General features: G+C 38.8%; 4 protein-coding genes across 13 annotated transcripts; 3 read left to right on the forward strand and 1 right to left on the reverse strand.

Annotated features, from left to right (window-relative positions):
* The first annotated feature begins 1,140 nt into the window (after positions 1-1,140).
* Positions 1,141-9,670, forward strand: LOC117630873 (probable UDP-N-acetylglucosamine--peptide N-acetylglucosaminyltransferase SEC). 2 transcript variants are annotated; one of them, XM_034363706.1, is made up of 28 exons: positions 1,145-1,502; positions 1,896-2,041; positions 2,158-2,256; positions 2,354-2,404; positions 2,673-2,789; positions 2,922-2,978; positions 3,492-3,611; positions 3,884-3,946; positions 4,042-4,120; positions 4,298-4,407; positions 4,503-4,556; positions 4,645-4,712; positions 4,794-4,896; positions 5,148-5,350; positions 5,815-5,911; positions 6,308-6,379; positions 6,499-6,575; positions 6,670-6,786; positions 6,880-6,964; positions 7,073-7,240; positions 7,495-7,605; positions 7,688-7,774; positions 7,889-8,016; positions 8,130-8,212; positions 8,360-8,465; positions 8,569-8,715; positions 8,857-8,977; positions 9,131-9,670. In XM_034363706.1, the coding sequence occupies exons 1-28, from the start codon at positions 1,346-1,348 to the stop codon at positions 9,239-9,241; spliced, it is 2,937 nt and encodes a 978-aa protein (XP_034219597.1). In that variant the 5' UTR covers positions 1,145-1,345; the 3' UTR covers positions 9,242-9,670. The 2 variants fall into 2 exon arrangements, 1 of the variants encoding a protein (XP_034219597.1); XR_004586265.1 differs by lacking the exons at positions 8,569-8,715; positions 8,857-8,977; positions 9,131-9,670 and having other exon boundaries at positions 1,141-1,502; positions 7,889-8,051; positions 8,360-8,378.
* Positions 9,671-9,771: 101 nt separating this feature from the next.
* On the reverse strand, positions 9,772-11,731 carry LOC117630878 (pentatricopeptide repeat-containing protein At5g18390, mitochondrial). Its single transcript, XM_034363716.1, has one exon. It carries the CDS (start codon positions 11,719-11,721, stop codon positions 10,339-10,341), a length of 1,383 nt encoding a protein of 460 aa, XP_034219607.1. The 5' UTR covers positions 11,722-11,731; the 3' UTR covers positions 9,772-10,338.
* Positions 11,669-18,161, forward strand: LOC117630874 (U11/U12 small nuclear ribonucleoprotein 48 kDa protein). 8 transcript variants are annotated; one of them, XM_034363710.1, is made up of 8 exons: positions 11,669-12,154; positions 12,388-13,783; positions 14,504-14,618; positions 15,355-15,462; positions 15,595-16,120; positions 16,260-16,336; positions 16,965-17,032; positions 18,049-18,161. In XM_034363710.1, the coding sequence occupies exons 1-7, from the start codon at positions 11,980-11,982 to the stop codon at positions 16,998-17,000; spliced, it is 2,433 nt and encodes an 810-aa protein (XP_034219601.1). In that variant the 5' UTR covers positions 11,669-11,979; the 3' UTR covers positions 17,001-17,032; positions 18,049-18,161. The 8 variants fall into 8 exon arrangements, 6 of the variants coding, with proteins under 6 accessions (XP_034219601.1, XP_034219602.1, XP_034219600.1 ...); XM_034363711.1 differs by having other exon boundaries at positions 18,054-18,152; XM_034363709.1 differs by lacking the exon at positions 18,049-18,161 and having other exon boundaries at positions 16,965-17,445.
* Positions 16,729-20,737, forward strand: LOC117630876 (U-box domain-containing protein 9-like). Of its 2 annotated transcripts, XM_034363714.1 has the most exons (4): positions 16,729-16,768; positions 16,965-17,032; positions 18,054-18,355; positions 19,388-20,737. In XM_034363714.1, exons 2-4 carry the CDS (start codon positions 17,023-17,025, stop codon positions 20,465-20,467), a joined length of 1,392 nt encoding a protein of 463 aa, XP_034219605.1. In that variant the 5' UTR covers positions 16,729-16,768; positions 16,965-17,022; the 3' UTR covers positions 20,468-20,737. The 2 variants fall into 2 exon arrangements, with proteins under 2 accessions (XP_034219605.1, XP_034219604.1); XM_034363713.1 differs by lacking the exons at positions 16,729-16,768; positions 16,965-17,032 and having other exon boundaries at positions 18,041-18,355.
* Positions 20,738-22,105: the final 1,368 nt, after the last annotated feature.

Consider the following 22,105-nt stretch of genomic DNA (forward strand, 5'->3'; position numbering starts at 1 on the left):
ATGATGAGATAATCAATACAATTGAAACTTTCTCTCTCAAATATGATTGTGTATCATGAAAAATAATGATTCCTTAATCAGCATACTTCAAAATTTGAGGAAAATGAATTAGTTATTGTGTATCAGAAGAGTTGTCTGAACTACTCTTGCTAAAATACCCTTATCTGTCTGGCATCATGCTTCATATATCTTCGCAGTATAGTATCTTAGAACTCAAATGCTTGTGTTTTTTTTTTTGGGTGAACTTGGGGGAAGACCCCAAGCAACAGAACTACAACAAATCAACACAAACAAGACGGGGACGAGACACCCCAATCAAGTCAAATGCTTGTGTTTTGATAGAGAGAAAGTCATCATATTTTTTTCCCCCCAGCTATTTAAGATTAGACTTCTTTCAAGGTTTCTCTTTGGTAAATATTAGATAAGCTTACAAAAATCACAATTTTTTTGTTTTTTTGTTTCTAGAATTATATTGGCATGAAGGCTTGCCTAAACTGAAATGGAGATGAGGCCCGACTCCTTTTCTGTACTTGTTATGGTCTTTAAATTTTCTATTCAAATAATTTAAATTATCGTTTGTATTAAAAAAATGTGTATTTTACAAACAAATAAAAAGATAAAAATAGAAAAAAGCTCTACAAAGTTAAATACTAATACAAACTAAAAGAGCACGTGTGGGTGAACGCCTAAGTTAAAATCCCATTCCTTCAGATTAATTTAGATTATTATTTGTATAAAAAAATAAAAGAAAAAATTACGTGTAATCGAGAAAAGAAATAAGAAGAAAAGAGAACCACTATGGGCCTAGCCCAACTAGGTTGCTACTTCGCTTTCGGTCGGCTTGCATACGGCAGGTGTGCTCTGCTCCAGTTATTGGCCCAATGGGTACAGTTGGAATGTAAAAGATTTTTTTGAGAAAATAATTAAATATACGCGCTTTTGTATAGATGACGCGTCCAAATAAGTCAAGTTCTTTTTACTTTTAGGTGAAACTCCAAATAAATTAATCGAATCTCATACAATTACAACTCAACCCATACGACATCATTCTCGAATGTCAATCAGAGCTCCGCATCCCACGGCCCAGATCACTCCTCGCCCTCAACCCCACTTCTTCCGTCTGCTTTTATTTAAACCCCTCTTTCTGTCGCGTTGTCTCCTCTGGCACCAGGACGACACAGCAACACAAATCAAACCAAAACCCGTACAACGCACGCAAACACCACAACCCAAGAACAAAAAAAAAGAAGCACAAAGGCCAAGGGGCAGACCCAGACAGCTCGGGAAAGAGTGGGCCGTCCGATCGCAGTTGGATGGTAGTGATCGGGGGTGAGGAGGTATCACGATGATCACGGTGCAGGGCGAGGCTCGCCAGCCCCAGGTGGTGGTTGGGGCGTCTAGGGCTCACTTCGGTGTCTCTCGCGATGACTCTTATGCGCCCAAGCCTGAGCCCTCGCCGCTCAGCTTGGTCCCCTTCAAGTCTCATCACGATGCTCATGAAGGTTCCTGTTGTTGATCCCTTTCTTTTTTTGCTTGGAATATGAACCGTTGATTTTTCTTAATCAAACTTTCAAACTTCAATTGCCGTCTTTTTTGGGTGTTGCAATGAATGATGATTCTAGCGGCTGTAAATTTTTAGCTATGGATTTTTAGCGAAAAGCTAAATATCCAGATTTTAGGGTTAGGGTTTTCACATATTTTTCCCTATCTGGTTTGTTTGGGTGTTATGCCATCAGAGGCCAAACGCTGTGGTCTTTATGGTTTCGTGTTTGTTATACTTATACGTGAACGAAACTTATGGATGAAGGGATTTTCTGAAGCCATATGACGTGTTTTGTAGAATTATTTGAATTTCTTATGTTTGAGGCTAAATGATGATATTTTTTATTATATAGTTGATGAAGACGCACATTTGTCTCTGGCCCATCAAATGTACAAGGCTGGCAACTATAAAGAGGCACTAGAGCATAGCAAAATTGTATATGAGAGAAACCCGATTCGCACTGATAATCTCCTTCTATTGGGTGCAATTTATTATCAGGTTGAATTTTAATTCATTAAGTGTTAATTTTTTTAGTCCACTAGTTGGTTGCCATTCAACTGTTGTTGGGACCCTAAAATCAATTAATATCTTGTTTCTGCTCCATTCCTTTTCAGTTGCATGAATTTGATATGTGTATTGCCAAAAATGAAGAAGCCCTTCGAATTGAGCCACACTTTGCTGAGTGTTATGGTAACATGGCTAATGCTTGGAAGGTAAGGTCATGAACACACAATTGCCTACTTTGACTCCTCCTATCTTTGTGGTTGATTAACTTTCCAGAATTTTTGAGTTGGTTTGGTTTTAATACAGGAAAAAGGCAACAATGACCTTGCAATTCGGTACTATTTGGTTGCCATTGAGGTTTGTATATGCTTGTATACCTGTTTTCTGATAAGTTATTCATGCTTTCCCTCAATTTTTAGAAAGGAATTAAATTGGATGCCAAATTTTCTTTTAATTTACAATTTTTAGAGTTGAAGATATTCTGTTTGGTTCTTGAATACTTTCTATCTAGATGCCTTTTGTTTTTAAGTTCAACTTATTCTGATTCAGTTATTGAATAGTTTAGATGTCCTTGTTTTCACATACTCTTCTGTAGTTTCTTGATCTCTGTTCTATTTGGCTGCAGCTTCGACCAAATTTCTGTGATGCTTGGTCAAACTTAGCTAGTGCATACATGAGGAAGGGAAGGCTTGACGAGGCAGCACAGTGCTGTCGTCAGGCACTTGCTTTGAATCCCCGTTTGGTAGGCTTTTATGTGGTTTGGCTTGACTATCTAAATGATGTTCTTGCTGTTCTTTCCTCTTATCCAAGGTTCCATGCTATTCTGCCTTCAATGATATCTGCAATCTGACTTGAATTGTAAATTGGCATACAGGTGGATGCCCATAGTAATCTTGGGAATCTAATGAAGGCAAGAGGATTGGTGCAAGAAGTAAGTCTTAGAAACAAATGCTTTTATTTTTTGGATTAAGTTTTAGTCTCTTTATGCGCAATAGAAGCTAAGATCTAGATTATGATTTATAGGATATATGTACCCTGTTGTGCTAGCACTGTGCATTCTTTCCTTAGCTGCCATGCTGATTGGCTAGAACTGTGATAGTAGTGTCATTTTCTGTTATGATGACAGTGGGAATGATTCATTACAGACTTTTTAAATTCACCAGGCCCAAACTCTTCCCCTGCCCAGCCTGTGTGGGCTTAATAATATTGGTTTCCTCAACAGTCTACTGGAAGGACTAATTCCATTCCACATTTAAATTTTAGTAGTGTTTCTCCAGTAAAGTTACTGATGGAAATAATTCATGTGTGGAACTGTGTGTGAATTCACAGTTCAAACAGATATCAAGTTGTTATCCTCAAGCCAGGGCCCAGGGCTCAGATGATGGTCTTGTTGTAACTACCATCTCCAAGACTGCAAATAGTCAGAATCTAACCTTTTGTGCAGGCATACAGTTGCTACCTCGAGGCTTTACGTTTACAACCAAACTTTGCTATTGCATGGTCAAATCTCGCTGGTCTTTTCATGGAGTCTGGTGATCTTAACAGAGCCCTTCAGTACTATAAGGTATCATCATCTTGTGTTCACTCATTATTTCGTTTTTCATACTGTTCGGATGCTGTTTTTGTTTTTAATCTTGTTTATATACGTGCTATATTATACCTGCGTTGTTTCTGTTGCCTTAGAAGTCCATAGGTTATTGATGTTTTTCCGTCATCATACTGGAGTTATATGGAATTTGGGTGTTAATGGGATGTGACTTATTTATGCTATTATGCTATTTACCCAGAAAGGTTCTTAAATTGTATTTTTTTTCCTTGGATAATTTCCAATCTCAGGAGGCTGTGAAACTCAAACCTGCTTTTCCGGATGCGTATCTCAACCTGGGTAATGTTTATAAGGTAAGCTGTCATGCGTAATGCCAGTAAGGTTGGATAGGTGCAAGTGGCTGGACTTGTATTGGAGAAAAACAAGAAATTTCTTTTGCCTTTTCCAGGCTTTGGGAATGCCTCAGGAGGCTATCGTGTGTTATCAGCGTGCTCTCCAGACAAGACCTAACTATGCAATGGCTTTTGGTGAGTAATATCTTGTCATGTCCTAGCCTTTTCATTTATTTATTATTCTTGACTTATCAGACTACTTTGTTATTGGCCCTTTTGTCATGTCTCAACTGGCTACTTTAATACCTTACCTGAGTCAACTTCCTTATCAAAAGAAATAAGTTGAATTTTCTTTGACTGCAAATGGCGCAGGTAATTTGGCTAGTACGTATTATGAGCAAGGTCAACTGGAGTTGGCAATCCTACATTATAAGCAAGCCATTTCTTGTGATACAAGATTCTTGGAGGCTTACAATAATTTGGTCAGTTATCATATCCAGAATGTTGTGTTTTTTGGATTTGCAACTGCAACTTCCACTGACTTTGATTATTTTTTTCCTTTTCCCATCATTTGAAGGGCAATGCTCTGAAAGACATTGGCAGAGTGGATGAAGCAATTCAATGCTACAATGTAGGTTAACCTTGCTGTGTTAGGTTTTGTTTGAATTGCTGGCATATAATCTTCTATTTTACTTAACATTTTATGTGCCTGCATGCAGCAATGCCTTACTTTACAACCTAACCATCCACAAGCACTTACCAACCTGGGGAATATTTATATGGAGTGGTATGTGAACTTGAAGTACTTAAGAATCTTTATTTATGTTTAGACAATTAGTTTTGGATGATGATGGTTTTTTATATGCAGGAACATGGTGGCAGCTGCTGCTTCATATTATAAGGCCACGTTGACTGTAACAACTGGATTGTCTGCTCCTTTTAATAATCTTGCCATCATCTATAAACAACAGGTATTGGTTGCTTAATTATAGTTTTCCACTTTTATATGGATGCAAGAAGTGACCCACCCAATCGAGTGCGTGAGTTGTAACTCCAGAACAAAAGGCCCGATTTCTAGGATTAAGATAGAAATAAAATCCAAAAAGGGAAGAATAAGAATTGTATGAGCACAGTAGTCCAGTTTTTCCTAGTTGAATTGCTAAGTTGTTTCTTTATCACCTTCTTCCAGTTCTAATCTGTATTATGTATGCTTCCATCACAGGGGAATTATGCAGATGCAATATCTTGCTACAATGAGGTTCTTCGCATTGATCCATTGGCAGCTGACGGGCTTGTCAATAGGGGGAACACATACAAAGAGATTGGTAGAGTCACTGAAGCTATTCAGGACTACATACATGCTATATCTATCCGGCCAACTATGGCTGAAGCTCATGCAAACTTGGCTTCAGCTTACAAGGATAGGTATGGCTACTCCAGTTTTTACTGTCAGTAATCTTATTTGTTTATACTGTTTAGAATCCCATATGAAGAATAAATCCTGTACTGAAGCTCTTTAGGATTTCGATGATCTTGGGCAGACGGAAAGAATAGGATCTTCCAGGTTTCTGGGGACAGCCAGTTTAGCCCAACACAAAGTAGAATTTCCTTGGGGATTCTCTTTCTTATTTTGACCCTCTTAATTCAATTCCTTTTATTCTGTTATGGATGGTATTGAAAATATGCAATCCATAGTAAGCATTGCCCTTTGGGAAGAAACATTTACTTTCATTCTAGATGAAGGGCATTTCATCTTTGCAGACCTAACAAACTCCAACTCGGTAAATTTTAGTTCAGTAGAGAAAGCTAGATGCCTTTGATGGATGTGGAAAACCATCACAGCCATATGTGTGGAACTAAAATTTCGTGTGAACTTGTATATCTTGCAGTGGACATGTGGATGCTGCTATTAAGAGCTATAAACAGGCATTGCTCCTTCGACCCGACTTTCCAGAGGCAACTTGTAATCTTTTACATACATTACAGGTACTATCTGAACTCAATATCAGTGGTGAAGAGATTTGACAAAAGTTCTTAGTGTTTTTAGTTTGGACGTAAAATTTGAATGAATATAAATTGCACTTGTTAAAATATGTATTTGGTGCATTAACAGCTCTGTCCATGTTGATATGTGTTCAAAACTCAACAGAAATGTGCAGAGATAAACATGTCTATACTGTTTGAAATTCTTAGTGTTACGTATCCACGATTATAGAGTTGCCCTTATGTTGTTTGATTTAGACTACATAGGCATGCTCATTTACTTGTGAATACTGCATGCATGGATCATATGGACTACATAAATGTCTTGTGTTGGTTGCAATGCCGTTGAAGTCTTTTTTCTTTACATATAAACTTATTGAATATGAATGTATATTCCAGTGTGTATGCAGTTGGGAGGACCGTGACAAAATGTTTTCTGAAGTTGAAGGCATTATCAGGAGGCAGATTAATGTTAGTTTTCATTTGTCATAAGTATAGTCTTATTTCTATTCAAAAAAATAAGTATAGTCTTATTTCAATCTGTCTCATTATCACTTATACACTTGAATGATACTTTCTTCTCATTTCAGATGTCTCTTCTGCCTAGCGTGCAACCTTTCCACGCAATAGCATATCCTATTGATCCAATTTTGGCACTTGAAATCAGGTATAGTTCGTATGGTCAGTATTTTTGAAACAGTAGGTAACCAGCAGGACTGATTTATTAAATCTCATTCACCATTTTGTCTTCTATATTGCAGCCGTAAATATGCTGCACACTGCTCCATAATTGCATCCCGATTTGGACTTTCTTCCTTCAACCATCCTGCTCTGATTTCCATAAAGCGCAATGGTGGACCTGAGAGACTAAGGGTTGGGTATGTTTTGACTGGATGTGCTTGAGGTTAATCTGTTTATTTGTTGTGTCTCTACTTTTGGTTAACTATATGAGCATCTTTTTTTATTTGCAGATATGTAAGTAGTGACTTTGGTAATCACCCTTTGTCACATCTTATGGGATCTATTTTTGGCATGCACAATAAGGACAATGTTGAGGTTTGTAATTTTGTACTCTTTTGTTTAGGTTCCATCTGTGTTATTACTACCTGTTTGATTTTTTTTTTTGGGTCAAATCCTGTTTCAACTAAGTGTACTCTTATATAGGTTTTCTGTTATGCCTTGAGTGCAAATGATGGAACAGAATGGAGACAACGTATCCAGTCTGAAGCGGAGCACTTTGTGGATGTGTCATCTTTGTCATCAGATATGATTGCCAAAATGATTAATGAAGATAAGATACAGATCTTAATTAACCTTAATGGTTATACAAAGGTAAACCTCATCGGTTGATATTTTATTTCTCAACCTTAAATCATCTTTGGGGAGGCGTATTGTAAGCATTACGCGGACCTAGAAAATTTGCATATTCATTTTTTGAGTTATTTGGTTATAATTATTGTTGGGTATTTACTTCAATTAGTTTTTTCTTTTTCTTTTTCTATTTCAATCGGTTTCTAATGATCTACTTTGTTACCTATGTCTGTTGTTACTTGTTGGAATGACTTGATGTTACTTTAATCGTGCAGGGGGCAAGAAATGAAATATTTGCTATGCAGCCAGCACCTATTCAGGTTTCATATATGGGTTTCCCTGGTACAACGGGGGCAAATTACATTGATTACTTGGTCACTGATGAGGTTTGAATTGGGCCACCTTATGTCTTGAATGGCTTAATGTTGTTGTCCATACTCGTCTGACGTGCTGTGTCTTTGCTTTCAGTTTGTTTCACCTTTACGCTTCTCGCATATTTATTCTGAGAAGCTTGTTCATCTCCCGCATTGCTACTTTGTGAATGATTATAAACAGGTCAGTATTCTTTTAAATAAGGATATTATAGAAAACCTCTCTAGTGTTTTGTTATTATATTTAATTTGAGGGAAGGTACATGACACCTGAATGACCTTTTAATGTTGTGTTCAGAAAAATCAAGATGTATTGGATCCAAGCTGTGGGCACAAGCGATCAGATTATGGTCTGCCCGAAGATAAATTTATATTTGCATGCTTCAATCAGTTGTACAAAATGGATCCTGAAATCTTTAATACTTGGTAATATCAAGATGTTCCTCCCTTCATATCCATAGGTGCAATTCCTAAAGAAAGAATTCTACGAGTGCACATTGTACCTAATTTGGCACCTCACAAGTTTTTTTGTGTTCTAGGTGCAACATTCTTAAACGTGTGCCCAACAGTGCACTCTGGCTCCTCAGATTCCCGGCTGCAGGCGAAATGAGACTTCGTGCATGTAGGTGGAATGGTTTACTAATTGATAATGAATTGATCCCATTCCTTTAAACCTCTACTAGTTTATAATGACATTTTACCTTTCAGTCTGAAGTAAAAACCATGATTTTTATTTGTGATATTTGTTTACTTATTGGACTTTGTTCAGATGCTGTTGCTCAAGGGGTGCAGGCAGACCAAATCATCTTCACAGATGTTGCCATGAAAGGCGAACATATCAGGCGCAGTGCATTAGCAGATTTATTCCTTGACACGTAATCTTCTTTTGACCTTGATTCATTTAAAATCTTAAGGCTCTCTTTTATTCTTTCTATGCAATAACCTAAGAATTTTCGATTTTGGGATTTTTTGTTATAGGCCTTTGTGCAATGCACATACAACAGGCACGGATATTCTATGGGCAGGTTTGCCCATGGTGACCCTTCCCCTTGAAAAGATGGCAACCAGGGTTGCTGGGTCACTGTGTCTCGCCACTGGACTGGGAGAGGAGATGATTGTCAGCAAGTAATTGCTCTGCCCTAGTAACTTTCTGAAATGCTTATTTCTGCAGGCTTTGTTTTTATGTCTTCATCAGACGCTTCTTTCTTCAATATAATGGTGCATGAGTTTGTAACAATTTTATTTTCATGTTTTGACTTCCTATAGTATGAAAGAGTATGAAGAGAAGGCAGTATCTCTGGCATTGAATCCCCCGAAGCTCCATGCTCTTGCCAACAAGCTCAAGGCAGCCCGGCTGACTTGTCCTCTGTTTGACACAGCACGCTGGGTGAGTAGTTTATATTGTACCTTCAAAATTGTTTGTATCTTCAAACTGTTGTCTTGTATGCCTTCCTAAATGGAAAAGAAAAGAGCAGCTTAGTAATCTTTTGTAGCAACAAGAGAGCAGCTTAGTAATCTTTTGTAACAACACTTGTTGCAGGTGAGGAATCTGGAAAGGGCTTATTTCAAAATGTGGAATCTGCATTGCTCAGGCCAGAAGCCCCAGCATTTCAAAGTCGCTGAGAATGATTTAGAGTTCCCCTATGATTGATAGAAGAGAGAAATTAGACGGGATTGTAGATAATTTAGGAGAGAAACAAGATAGGGAAGTTATTTCTATGGATTAGGAAATTCATAATTATCCAGATGATGATCCTTGACGTGTTTCTAGTTGATGGAGATTTGCTTGACGAAGCATTATTCTCTCTCTCCCCCTCCCCCCCCTCTTCTTTAAGTTCCCCTCCTTGTATCATCCCCCACATAATCATGTGATTTGTACTCCTGTTAAATAATGGAGATAATGGTCATTTGTGCAGATTATCCGCTGGGGTCTTGATCTGTTCATTGTGGTCTTTGTGCCTTGCGTTTGCTAATAGAGATAAGGCTTCAGCTGTGTACGTTATGCTTGTGTGTTGATTGTATCTTTGACATCGACTGTTGTATCATTAATGGTGTAAGGTATTGGTCCCATCTGCTCTTACCCATCTTTTCGGTTATAAATATGCACTTATGCCTCTGATAACATTAACTTGGTTGAGGGTTAGTGAAGCAGTGGTACATCTTAGAGTGAGATGAACGGTATATATGAACAAATTATCAATTTATGAACAGAAAACATTAGGGGTTAAATAGCAGGAGACTCGTCTCAATTATACGAATAAAATCAAAAGGCTTGGTCAAGCCCTAAGCATACATCAGCAGCACATGCACTATGTGCCATCAGAGGGGCATTCGTCTATTTCACCAAAAGATAATAAAATGATCAATGGCGGACAGTTCTGATAGTTGGAACTTACTTGGTCCCGTTGAATTCACTAACCCTCTTGCTGTCGTGTTCTCAAAGCAGTCACACTATTGTTGAGCATCCAAATTGACCGAAACGCGATGTTTGCTAATCCAAAGCCTGCTGTGTACTAATGCTTGGCCTCATTGAGCATATAAAGCAGTTATCAAAGTTTGCATATTGAACAGAGAAATGCAATATTTCCAATATCATTTCTTCCTTGATCAAATACACCTGCTCCATCGTTTCTCCCTCCCCACTTTTTTATCATACTCGGGAAGCAGTGCATATTGCAACGCCATCATTGTCATATGCTTCAAACAGCAACAAACTGTCATCACTTAACATTCGATCAAGTTGAAACATCATGTGCCCCGGAGAGAAACTTCCAATTGTTCAATCCTCTTAGCCATATCATGCTTCCCACAATTCTTCAACCCATCAGTAACCAAATCAAAGCACCGCGAAATCGGCATCAACCCCATCTCAGTCATTTCCACCAAGTAATTAGCAGCCTCAACAAACCTCCCTCCGCGCCCAGACATGGTGATCAGCATGGTATATACAGGCCTGTTTGGGGGATGCCCCTTAACTTTCATCTCACTAAAAAAGCAGAATGCATCATCAAACTGACCCCTCCTGCACATCCCCTTGATTATAGGCGCATACAAGCTTGGAAATGGCCTATGCCCGTCCTCGATCGAATTATGCAAAAGCCTAAATGCATCATCTATCCTACCCACCTTTGAAACCGCAGGTATCAACACCTTGTAAGTATTGATATCAGGACAAAGCCCCAAACCATTTGCTTCCCAATACAGATCAATGCAAAACTCAACCTCCCCACATTTACAGATAGCCTCCATCAACGAATTGAAAGTAGAAACATCAGGAACAAACCCTTCCTTAACCATTTTCCTTACCATTTCTTTAGCAGCCTCAATATAACCAGCATTCAGCAACCCTTCTACGAGAAGATCACGCCCTCGAACCGGTGGATTAAATCCTTTGCTGCTCATCTCCTCCAAGAACAATTGGGCCTCCCTCATTTTCCCATTGGAGCACCAAGCATTCACCAAAATTGAATAAGTCCTCTTATCCGGGACAAGCCCTTTTCGTATCATCCTTCTCACCAAAGCATAAGCAGCATGAAAGAGCTTAGCTTGGCAAAGCGAGAAGAGCAGAGCATTGTATACCTCCACGGTCTGCAAGCAATTAAAGGTTTTTGGGGCTCGGTTGAAAAGCTCAACGGCCTGGTCAACGAGGCCGTGGTTGCCATATTCTTCGATAACGAAGCAAAGGGTTTCTTGAGAGAGGGTTAAGCCGTGATGGGTTTGCATAGATTGGAGGAGTTTCCACATTGACTCGTACTTCTTGGTGCGAGCTAGCGTCTTCACCAGCTCTTCGAGCTCTAATGTCGTGGGGTGATAGGTGGGGTGGTGGGTCCGAGCCCAGTTGAAGAATCGGAGTGACTCGGTGCCTGCAGCTGAACAGGCGCGGAGGACTCGGTAGACGAGTTCGGAATCGACGGTAATGCGAAGCTTGTTGAGTGTGCGCTCCATGAAGTGGTCGCGCCGTACGATGTTGGTGATGTGTTGGATGGCTGAGAAGTAGTCGTCCTTGGTGGGGACGACGCGGTTTTGTGGAGCGGCATTGAAGGTGGCGAGGTGGCGGAGGAGTAAGCAGTGCGTTTGGGGTTTGGAGCGGTGGAGAAAGAAGAGCAACGAGTTTTTGGTGGAAGCCAACATATGTTTTGTCATTCGATTCGAGTTATTTGCGAAAATTGAGTGATTTAGAGCAGAAATGAAGTGAGAATAGTCAATAATGCCCTTTTCTGCTTGCGTAATCTACTAGGGTAAAAACGGCATTTTATATTTAGCCTAATTCTCGAACTGACCCAAGCTCTGTTGTAAAATTCGAAAGTATTACTATTGGCAAATTGCCAAGGGATCCTTTTGCAGTTAAGGACATAATTTAGATGGTGCCACGTTGTAAATGAATGAACAATGGTATACGACGTCGTCGACTGGTGTTCTTCAACCTTCCAACGTCCAAATAAAAACGAAAACGGAAGGCCCTGCAATCTGCCTCATTGCATTACCGCGGTACTGCTCGCCTCTCAGCTCTCGCTTCTTTCAACCTGGAACGAAGCAAACGACGTAGCAGTAGATTCAGCATCAGGTAGCTCTCTCTCTGTCTCAGTTGAACTTGTAAAGCTAAAAGACACTGTCGTTAGCTTTCTAGGGTCGTAAAACAAGCTAAGATTTGTTTTGGCGGTTTGAAAATGGTTGGTGAAATATTTACTGAGATTGTGGTTTAATTCATGAAATTAATAGCAACGTAACAAAAAGAAATTAATGAAATTACTGAGATCTTGTTAGGAACTTCTGACCCCTGTTTTTGTATTGCATCAGATAATATTTCAGACGGAAATTTTGTCAATTTTGAAGGTGGAGCTTTGTTAGAATCTGCCATGAACCGTCCTCCTGCTCAATTTGCCCACCCATCCTTCACTCTCATTCCCTCAAATCCTAATCCTAACCCCAACTTCTTCCACTCTCAGCCACAAAACACACAACCTGCAATCCCCATTCCTCCTTTGCCTCCTCCTGACCTTTCTACCACAATCTCATCTCTCGATAGCCTCGTTCGCGACTCTTACCAGACCCTTGACTCACTTTCTGCTCTCCTCCCTCTCCAAAACCCAAATTATGACAACTCCAAGAGTTCCCTCATCCCCTGCCCTTTCAACCCCCACCACCGTGTACACCCTCACTCCCTTTTCTCCCACTCCCTCCACTGCCCATCTCATCCTCACCCTCTCCCGCACCTCAATTACCCCAAAACTCTCAAATCCTCTGACCAATTTCAAACTGAAAAAAGTTTTCTCCAAACTCTTCATGGCTCAGAGGCTGACCTGCGCTTGTCTTTGGAGCATTATTATGCAGATTTTGGTTCAAATTTCTTCTACAGTGACTGCCCTGGTGTTGTTAACTTTTCTGGTCTGGATGGTGTCAACAGAATGTTTACACTTCCATTGATTTTGTCTGTTGAGTGTGCAAATTTTATCGGTAGAGGAGAGAGAGAAATTATGGATTTTGAGAAAGAGTGGTGTAGAATTCTTCCATCTGAGTTGTGGGCTATTAAAACCGAAGTTGAGGGCTGGAATGAGTTTCCTTTTACGTACTCATACCGCGTTCTTTGTGCCATTTTGGGGTTGGGTGTGGTTAAAGAGTATGATGTAGGCACATGGATAATTGCAAATTCACCACAATATGGCATTGTGATTGATGTGGCCATGAGGGATCATATATTTTTACTTTCCAGGCTGTGCTTGAAGGCTATTTTAAGGGAAGCTTTAAGTAAGGTAAAGGAAGGAGATCCAGAGAGTACACATTTTGAGTGTCCCACTTTGGTTCAAGCTTTGATGTGGCTAGCCTCTCAGCTTTCCATACTGTATGGTGCACAGAATGGGAAATTATTTGTCATAAACGTCCTTAAGAAATGCTTATTAGATGCTGCACTGGGCTCCTTAACTTTCCCATTGGAGCAACAGGTGACAGAGTATCCTGCTTTAGAAGAGGGTTTGTTGAATTTGGATGCCAATGGCAGTGGTGTTAGGGATGCTGAAGTTATGAAACCACTAAGTACAGATGGTGGAGAGAATAGTAAGGTGAAGGAAAACATTATCAGTAGGGTGGTATTTGTGTCCCAGGTTGCAGCAGCCGTTGCAGCATTGCATGAGAGGTTCTTGCTAGAAGAAAAACTTAAGGCACAACGGGTTTCACAAACCTTTACTAGATATCAACGGTATGCCACTTTGCTCGATTTCTTTTTATATTCAGCTTGCTTTCAGGTTTACTTTGAGCCTGTTGAAAATCTAGTTGAAGCATATAAGTTTTATAAATAAATAAAAAGGAAAAGAAAAAAGGAAATGCAGTAATTGAAAATGCTCCCTTAATTAAACTTTCTCAAGGTTTTATGCTTGTCAATCTAAAAGTAAATATATCACTGCTCATGCACCCTAAATTCATATATGGGTTAACATGTTGACTGTTGGTATTGGTGGCCCTCATCTTATTGCTTCTCCACTTATGATTGGAGATCTGTCTTGTCTTTAATTTTGTCTCCAAATCCTTCTGAATGGTGTCCTTAGGCACTCCAACATTTGTTTCTGCTGCATGTAAACAAGATTTCTGGATGTCTCGAAGGGTATATGGCAATAACGGGAAGAACATACACTTAGCCAACACCCACCAAAAACTACGGGAGGTCAATAGAAACAGATATTAAACAAAGGGCTTTATAAGAAGCATTAGTAATTGAAAAGGGCAGGGATCTGCCACTGTTACAAATCACCATATAAAGCTTTTGTAAACCAGCCGATACTTTGTTGTTTGGAGCAAACTGTCTCTTTGTCAACATTTGTTCCAACTAAGTTGTTATGTCACTTACATTGTTTGACATATATACTGATTTTTGTGTTGCTTAATAAATGCTAAGTTTCTCATGTTCCCTCTTTACTTGCAGGATGGTTGATCATGAATATGTGTCACAGAGAGCTGATGAGGAGCGGAAAAACCGAAGTCAGTATAGACCTATTATTGACCATGATGGGCTCCCTCGGCAGCAATCATGTAACCAGGTACCAGATAATAGCATTATTCCTAGACAAATTAATAGGGACATGATACTTGTATTCTTCTCTAGTGGGAACTTGTAGGGTAATTACATATTTTCAAGTTTGCAGAAATTGGTTTCTAACCGGAAACTACTACATTATAGTCAATTTCTTTTTGAACTTGATTTAATCTCTACTTCATGGTGGTTTCCTACCTTTACTCTCACTCTGTCTCAGTAAATATATAAGTTTTTCAGAAAGTGCCAAAAGGTGCAATTCATTTTCGTAAAGATAGCAAAATTTACAAATTTAAGACTAAGAACACTTTGAATGTAAAGGAAGGGAACATAAGTGTAGCCTTAAATCTCACAACTTGCCTATATACATGTGAAATAGATGCGAATACTTGACTAAGCCTGCTGGGGTTTTAGTACTCTTTCTTGCCATTTTAGATTAAGTAAATGGTTCTCAGAGAGATCTGAAATAATTGAAGCGGTAGAGAGATTTATCTCATCATGAGTGAAGATCTTGTCTCTTGTAGTGGTAAGTGCATTTACAGTGTGGCTGTAATTAGCTGAAGAATAAACCTAGTGATAGCCTGAAATTCCTGTAATTTGGTTCTTCATGCTTGATTATATGATGCTGTAATCAGATCGTTATCTTGAATCTAACTTCTTAGAAATAATTTTGGTTATAAATTACAGGTTGTTTTCATTCTTAAATCTCACAAATTCTTTCTTCTTTGTTGGTTGTACACAAGGAAACAAACAAGACTAAGACTAGAGAGGAGTTATTGGCAGAAGAAAGAGACTACAAAAGACGAAGAATGTCATATCGTGGAAAAAAGGTGAAGCGAACAACTTTGCAGGTAAGGCTTAGGTTTATAATTTTACTTTTGCATCACACCAACATATTTTCCCCGTTGAAGCATGGACGCCAACAGTTTTCCCCCCTTTTTTATTTTATCAACAGTTGATATTTACTTTTATATTTTCCAAAGGTTATGAGGGATATTATAGAGGAGTACATGGAGGAAATCAAGCAAGCTGGAGGGATTGGTTGCTTTGAGAAAGGAACTGAAGGGGAAGGGAGCTTTCCATTTGAACTACCATCAGCTCCTGAAATCACCACCGATGCTGAAAAGCCAACAAAAAGCAATTATGACTCAGCAGGATGTAGCCCAACTCGTAGCAGGAAACAGTCTCATTCTAGTTATTATGCTATTGATTCTGCAATATCCAGGGATGCTTCTGCCAAAGGTAGCGAAAAACCAAGACGGAGTCTTCAGGGACACCATCACTATCTAGAAGATCATAGAAGTGACAGTAGGGACAGACGTGATATGGTGAAACATTCCAGAAGTCCAGAGAGTCGCAGAAATCCTGGATGGGCACAAGGACAGACTCGTCATCACAGGGAACGAGATGATCTGGAGGTGAGAAAGACCAAGCACCGTGAAATCAGTCGGTCATCTTCTAGCATATCCAAGTATCGTGATAATAGATCATCTTCTCATTCGAATTCGGGTGAGAATTCAAAAGTTAGAAGGGATAGGTACACATATGAGAATCATAATTCAAACTATGTGGTACAAAATACTTTTGAGGATAGATATGATCCTTTAATGTCTCGTGACATATATGAAGAGGATCTTTCTACTAACAGAAAATATGCTAGAGCGGGCAGATATTCTGAAAAAGAGAAAAGTCCTGACTACCATTAGAAATCTGAGTGCGATGTGGGTAAGTTATTCTTGGATTTCTTCTATGTACTTGTATTATGCTCATACCTGAATTCGAAAGTGACCTTTTCTTTGTGACATGGTTTATTGAAATTTTTTTGCAGCACGAAGTCATCAGGCTTCAACAATTTTAACTTCATCTGTATCCTCCTTTTGTATCCTTGACTTTTTTATTATTATTTAAATTTCTTCCCTCATTCTTGTTCTGAATATAACAAAACATTGCTCGTACTGGTTATTCCCATAGTCATCATGATTTTTTACCCTCGTCAATTAGCATCAAGGTATCAGTTGAGACTGATCCTGTTCTCTGTTGCTTTGCATTAAAGCTTAATGTGTCTAAAATAATATAAATCCTTACGGAAGGAGAGCAAGGGCATTGGCTTAGAATGGCTACTGTACAAGATCCCAATATGCAAATAAGGGTAAACAGGTTTGTTGTTGGATTGCAGAGCATAGCATCATTATATATATTTTACAATCTGTCATTTTCATTTGGGAAGCTTTCATCTGTCATGTATACGGCAGTCTTTGTTAGTTGAATAACTTGCTTTCAACTCTGGTTTTATGGTATACGGCAATACCTGTCATGGTTGAATTTTCTTATAGGCTTGTCCCTTTGCTTGTAGAAACGAGAATTCCCACAGCTTCTGGTAGAATGCTAAAGAAGTTCATGAAGGATTGTGGATGAAGCATGGTACTGGCACTTTGACCGTTATTTCGATGCAACAGTTTTTGCTCATATAATGCCGTTCTGTTATGATTCCTATGAGTTTATACAAATCTGAGGAAGGGCATATCTAACTCCTAGCTTCTTTTTACCCCATTGCAATATGCTGATGGAAGAAGAATGTTTGTCATGTAAACATCCAGATAACAATAATGATGGTTGATACTTACTAACACCCACCCGGTTCTCCTAAAAAGTTGTTTTATGGTTGTTACTAAGATTAGGTTTAGTTTAGATTTATTTATCAGTTTAACAAGAAGTTTCACATTTCTTTTTTTAATGGAAATGTGGCACAAAGAAGAGAGTGGTTCTACTTTGTATTTTCAAAAGAACTGAAAAGTTGTAAACTATACGTCTTTTTCATTTTTTTCATGTGGGTATGACTAAAGTGTGTTTTGGTGAGAGTAAAATTAGTTTCCATTAAATAAATAATTCATACATCTTATTAGTTTCCATTAAATAAATAATTCATACATCTTATTTCATCATCCAAACAAAAGTTACATGAAAAAATAAAATAAATAAATAAAAGATACAGAAGTTATGCAAAGTTACCAATTGGGCCCTTATAAAGTTGTATAATTTCCTTTTGGCAAACAGTTGGTGGTAGATACCAGCCACACCTGGTGACTTAATCACTCGCTGACAAAGTACATATTGTTAGGAGGACTCTCTTACAACGTGTGCCCGTTGAAACGGAATTTTGCGTGTCATATTTCTTCAAAGTCACACACACAGAAAACAAAAAATTCTCAAGAAAGAAAGAGAAAAAGAAACAGAGTATAGGCAGAGACACACTCTGCTGCTGCTGCTCTCTCTCTCTCTCTCTCTCTCTCTCTCTCTCTCTCTCAGAGACAGATGATGAAGCAGCCCACAATTCTCGACGTTTGTTTCTCTTTAACAGACCCATTCATCTGAACCCAAAATAATCAGCAACCCTGATCTCCATTTTTCTTCTTGTTTTGTCTTTCGCAAATGGCCAGGACAGGTGTCTTGGAGGAGACTGAGACTGAGACTGAGAGTGACTCGTCTATGTTGGTAGCAAAGGCCATGGAGATAAAGAAGCAGTTGGAGAGACTGGTCAAGGCCATTGTTGATGAAGATGACTATAGGGTTGAGACTGCTGATGAGGCTATCAGAGCCTTGTCTTCTTTGAAGGGCTTGAAGCTAAAAAAGTCTCTGTCGTTCAAACCTGATGGCCATGGCAATCTTCTTGATGTTCCTGAAGACTTCAGATGTCCCATCTCTGGAGAACTCATGAAGGACCCTGTTGTCTTGGCCACTGGACAGGTTACAATTTATTTTCTTTTATCTCCCTTTGATTTCTTTGAGTGTATATTTCTTTCATTTTCGATTTGTCTTGAATTTTCTTTGCCGCTATTTGGATTTTGATGAGTTCCTGGCCAATTTGAATATGCATGCAAGAATTTCATGGGTTGGAGATTTTGATTATTGTTAATCTTGGGCTTTGCGTCTTTTTTCCGCTTTCTTTGGTATCAATATCATCAATTCTGAATACTTTTGGAGATGGGTTTTGAAGAATTTTTTGGTTCTTGTATTTCTGCTTAATCTTTCAAGACCAGACTTGAATTGTGTTTCCAAGCTTCAGAACCCCAATTCCACACTAACAAATGGACAGTCGGGTTAACTTTAATAATTTGTTCTGTGGTTTTTCTTTTTCATCGTGTTCTGTGATTCCTTTTTCCCTTCGTTTCATTGCAGAGGACCTGTTTGGAGATTATGTTTGATCTCAAGAGTTTTCTAAGTTTAAAAGAATCTTGTCAGTAATTCACATGTTGTCATCCTCCATTATAATGGGAGAAGAAGAAAGTTGTTTGATAACGACTACATCGGGAAAAAAAAACCTGTAGTCATTCTTTGAATTGCTTTCATTGATTAAAGAGGGATTATTGCTTGAACTGAACTTCTAAGGTGAACTGTGATCATAAAATCTAGATGTATGTCTCAAACCCTGTATGACAGCTGGGTTTCCTATGTCCTACCAACCTTAATGAGTTATTTGTTCATGAAAAAGGAAACTTCATAAAGAGCGAGAGGAATCAATGAGGTTTTTGCTATCTTTCACGGCACAGCCCAATTTTGGCAGGTGCTGACACTGCAAAGTCGATATAGAACAACTAACTACGCATCACATTTTGTTGCATTTATGAATTATTTAGGATCAGATCACCGCTGCCTTTGTGCTACAATTATGGTAGTATCATTTGAAATCTCACCTTGAGTTCATGCAGTTTCTCATAATTTCTACTTCTCTAAATGAACTGCAGACTCACTGTATTACATATTTGTATTGGATTACAGACTTATGACCGACCATTCATCCAGAGGTGGTTGAATGAAGGCAACCGAACATGCCCTCAAACAAAGCAAGTCCTCTCTCATACTGTCCTTACCCCTAATCATCTGGTTCAAGAAATGATTTCACAATGGTGCAGGGAGCATGGAATGGAGCTTCCAAAACCTGTTCAGGATATTGATGAGGAAGTTGTCACCAATGCAGACCGGGGATATCTAAATTCATTGCTTCAGAAGATGTCATCATCCCTATCTGATCAGAAAGAAGCAGCAAAAGAGCTTCGACTGCTAACAAAGCGAAGTTCACCATTTCGGGCACTTTTTGGTGAGTCTATTGAGACCATTCCACAATTGCTCAGTCCACTTTCACCAGGCCAGGCTGATACTGATCCTGATCTTCAAGAAGATTTGATCACTACACTACTAAACCTTTCAATTCATGATAATAACAAAAGATTGGTTGCAGAGCATCCCTTGGTCATTCCTCTGCTTATTGAATCCTTAATATCTGGAACCATTCAAACAAAAAGCAATGCTGCTGCAACTTTCTTCACATTAGCAGCCATTGATTCCAGCAAGATTATTATAGGAACGTCTGGTGCTCTCAATCCTTTGATTGACCTTTTAGATGAGGGGCATCCACTGGCCATGAAAGATGTTGCTTCAGCCATATTCAGCTTGTGTAGTGTTCTTGAAAATAAAGGAAGGGCCATCAATGCTGGAGCAGTCAAGGTAATTCTGCAGAAGATAATGGATCGCGTGTTAGTTGCGGAGTTGTTGGCTATACTTGCTATGCTTTCTAGCCATCAGAAGGCTGTTCAGGAAATGTGCGAGCTTGGCACTGTATCTTGCTTGTTTGGCATCATAAGGGAGAGCGGTTGTGAGCACAACAAGGAGAATTGTATTGCAATCCTTTACACCATCTGCTTTGCTGATCGGACCAAATTGAAGGAAATTAAGGAAGAGGAAATGGCCAATGGTACAGTTTCCAGACTTGCACGGACCGGGACTTCGAGGGCCAAGAGAAAGGCCAGTGGAATTCTTGAGAGGCTGAATAAGACTGGCTCAATAACGCACACTGCTTGATGGAAATGAAATTTTTCGTCTTGTTTTTTTCTCTCTTCCCCAAAAAGGTATCATCCCATCACCCATGTAAATGTCCTTTCTATATTTGGTCACTATACATAATCCATTACCTGTACAAAAAAAAAAAATGTTTCACAGATTTGTACACATTACTCGAGTTGATCTCCTAGGCAAGTTTTAGTCCATTTCAGGCTTAAAGACATGTAAAGGTCATTGGAACTTCACCTCTCTTTGGTCACAAAAGAATTCATAACTGGTATATTTTTTCTATTTTCTGACTTGCCCAGTTTGTGCCAGCTGTGTTTGAAATGCCAACATGTGTAGTTTGATTTGGATTATTTGATTGAATTAATGATGATCATACTCGGCTTTGCTGAATTACAGGACCTGTGGCCTGTAGGGTCTCCAGTCCATTGTTTTGTTTAAAGAGTGTCGGCAAGGCTGACCACCAAATTGCTAACTTGATTTGATACACCAGTTAAGCAGTGGATAAAGTACTAAACCAGAATTATAAAGCTTGATAATGACATATTTGGACGGCGTACAACTTTAATTATAAAAGAAGGGAAAAGGGCGAATTAAGCGCAGACTGATGCTGAAATCTAGTATTTTTTCATGCTGCCTCTGACTCGTCATTCCAATAACATATCTTTCTCAACATTTCTAATAATATTTCCTTGAGCGAAAAAGAAGAATTCATAAAATCTGCAATGAACTTTTTACTTGAGGGTGGGTGACCTACTGTTTTGAATAATTTAATTTAAACTATCGGCATGATTTTTTATTAATTAACAAGTTGTTACTTGTTGGTTGATCATTAACAAATATAAACTTTTCCAACAACTTGTTGTCCCTTCATATCTTCAATGGCTAGGCTTAGATATATTTATTCACTCAATAGCATTACTTTGAGGAGCCATGAATTTGAAAGACAGTACACAATGCACATTGTTCGTGACATGACAGTGGGTGAACATCAGAATCCAATTCTGATGGCAGATTGGCTTTCAATGGTCGATAAAGTTTAGGTTTCTTATTAGTTTATTTTGTTGTACAAATAAAAAGAAAATATAAAATCTTACACATCGGACAATGCGTACAAAAAACACTTACACTAGAAGACATTATAAAACCCAAAGTCACTTTGGATATATAAACAGGACAACTCATGTGCAGGAGCCTATCATCTTGTGTCATTTGCTATTGCAGGTCCCATCCCAACTTTGCTGAAAATAATTTATTTAAAAAAAAAACAAGCATGCATGAAGAATCTGAATATTTTCGTACCAAAGAGAGAGGACGGAGGAATATAATTTCACCATCATATTTGGAAACCCGAATGGCTGGCCCTGGGCTGGCTGGCTCATTGGCTTCAATTTCATTTCAATAGATAGATAGATATATGTTTGGCATGTAGTACGTTTGTTTTTCGGTCTGTCTCCTCTGAACCACTGAACCATGTGCAAATTAGTTTCAAAGTTTCTTCATTTCTAGTTTCTATTATTATTTGCTTTCGGTTGAGTGGTCCAAAGATACAACTTACAAGGGGTGTTGTGGTGGGAGAGAGAGAGAGAGAGAGAGAGAAGCACTTTTTGAGTTTGACAAGTAATGTAATGGCAATGCCATAAAGAAGAAGAT

The sequence above is a fragment of the Prunus dulcis genome, chromosome 6 (genome assembly GCF_902201215.1).
Source record: "Prunus dulcis chromosome 6, ALMONDv2, whole genome shotgun sequence".
Classification (NCBI taxonomy): domain Eukaryota; kingdom Viridiplantae; phylum Streptophyta; class Magnoliopsida; order Rosales; family Rosaceae; genus Prunus; species Prunus dulcis.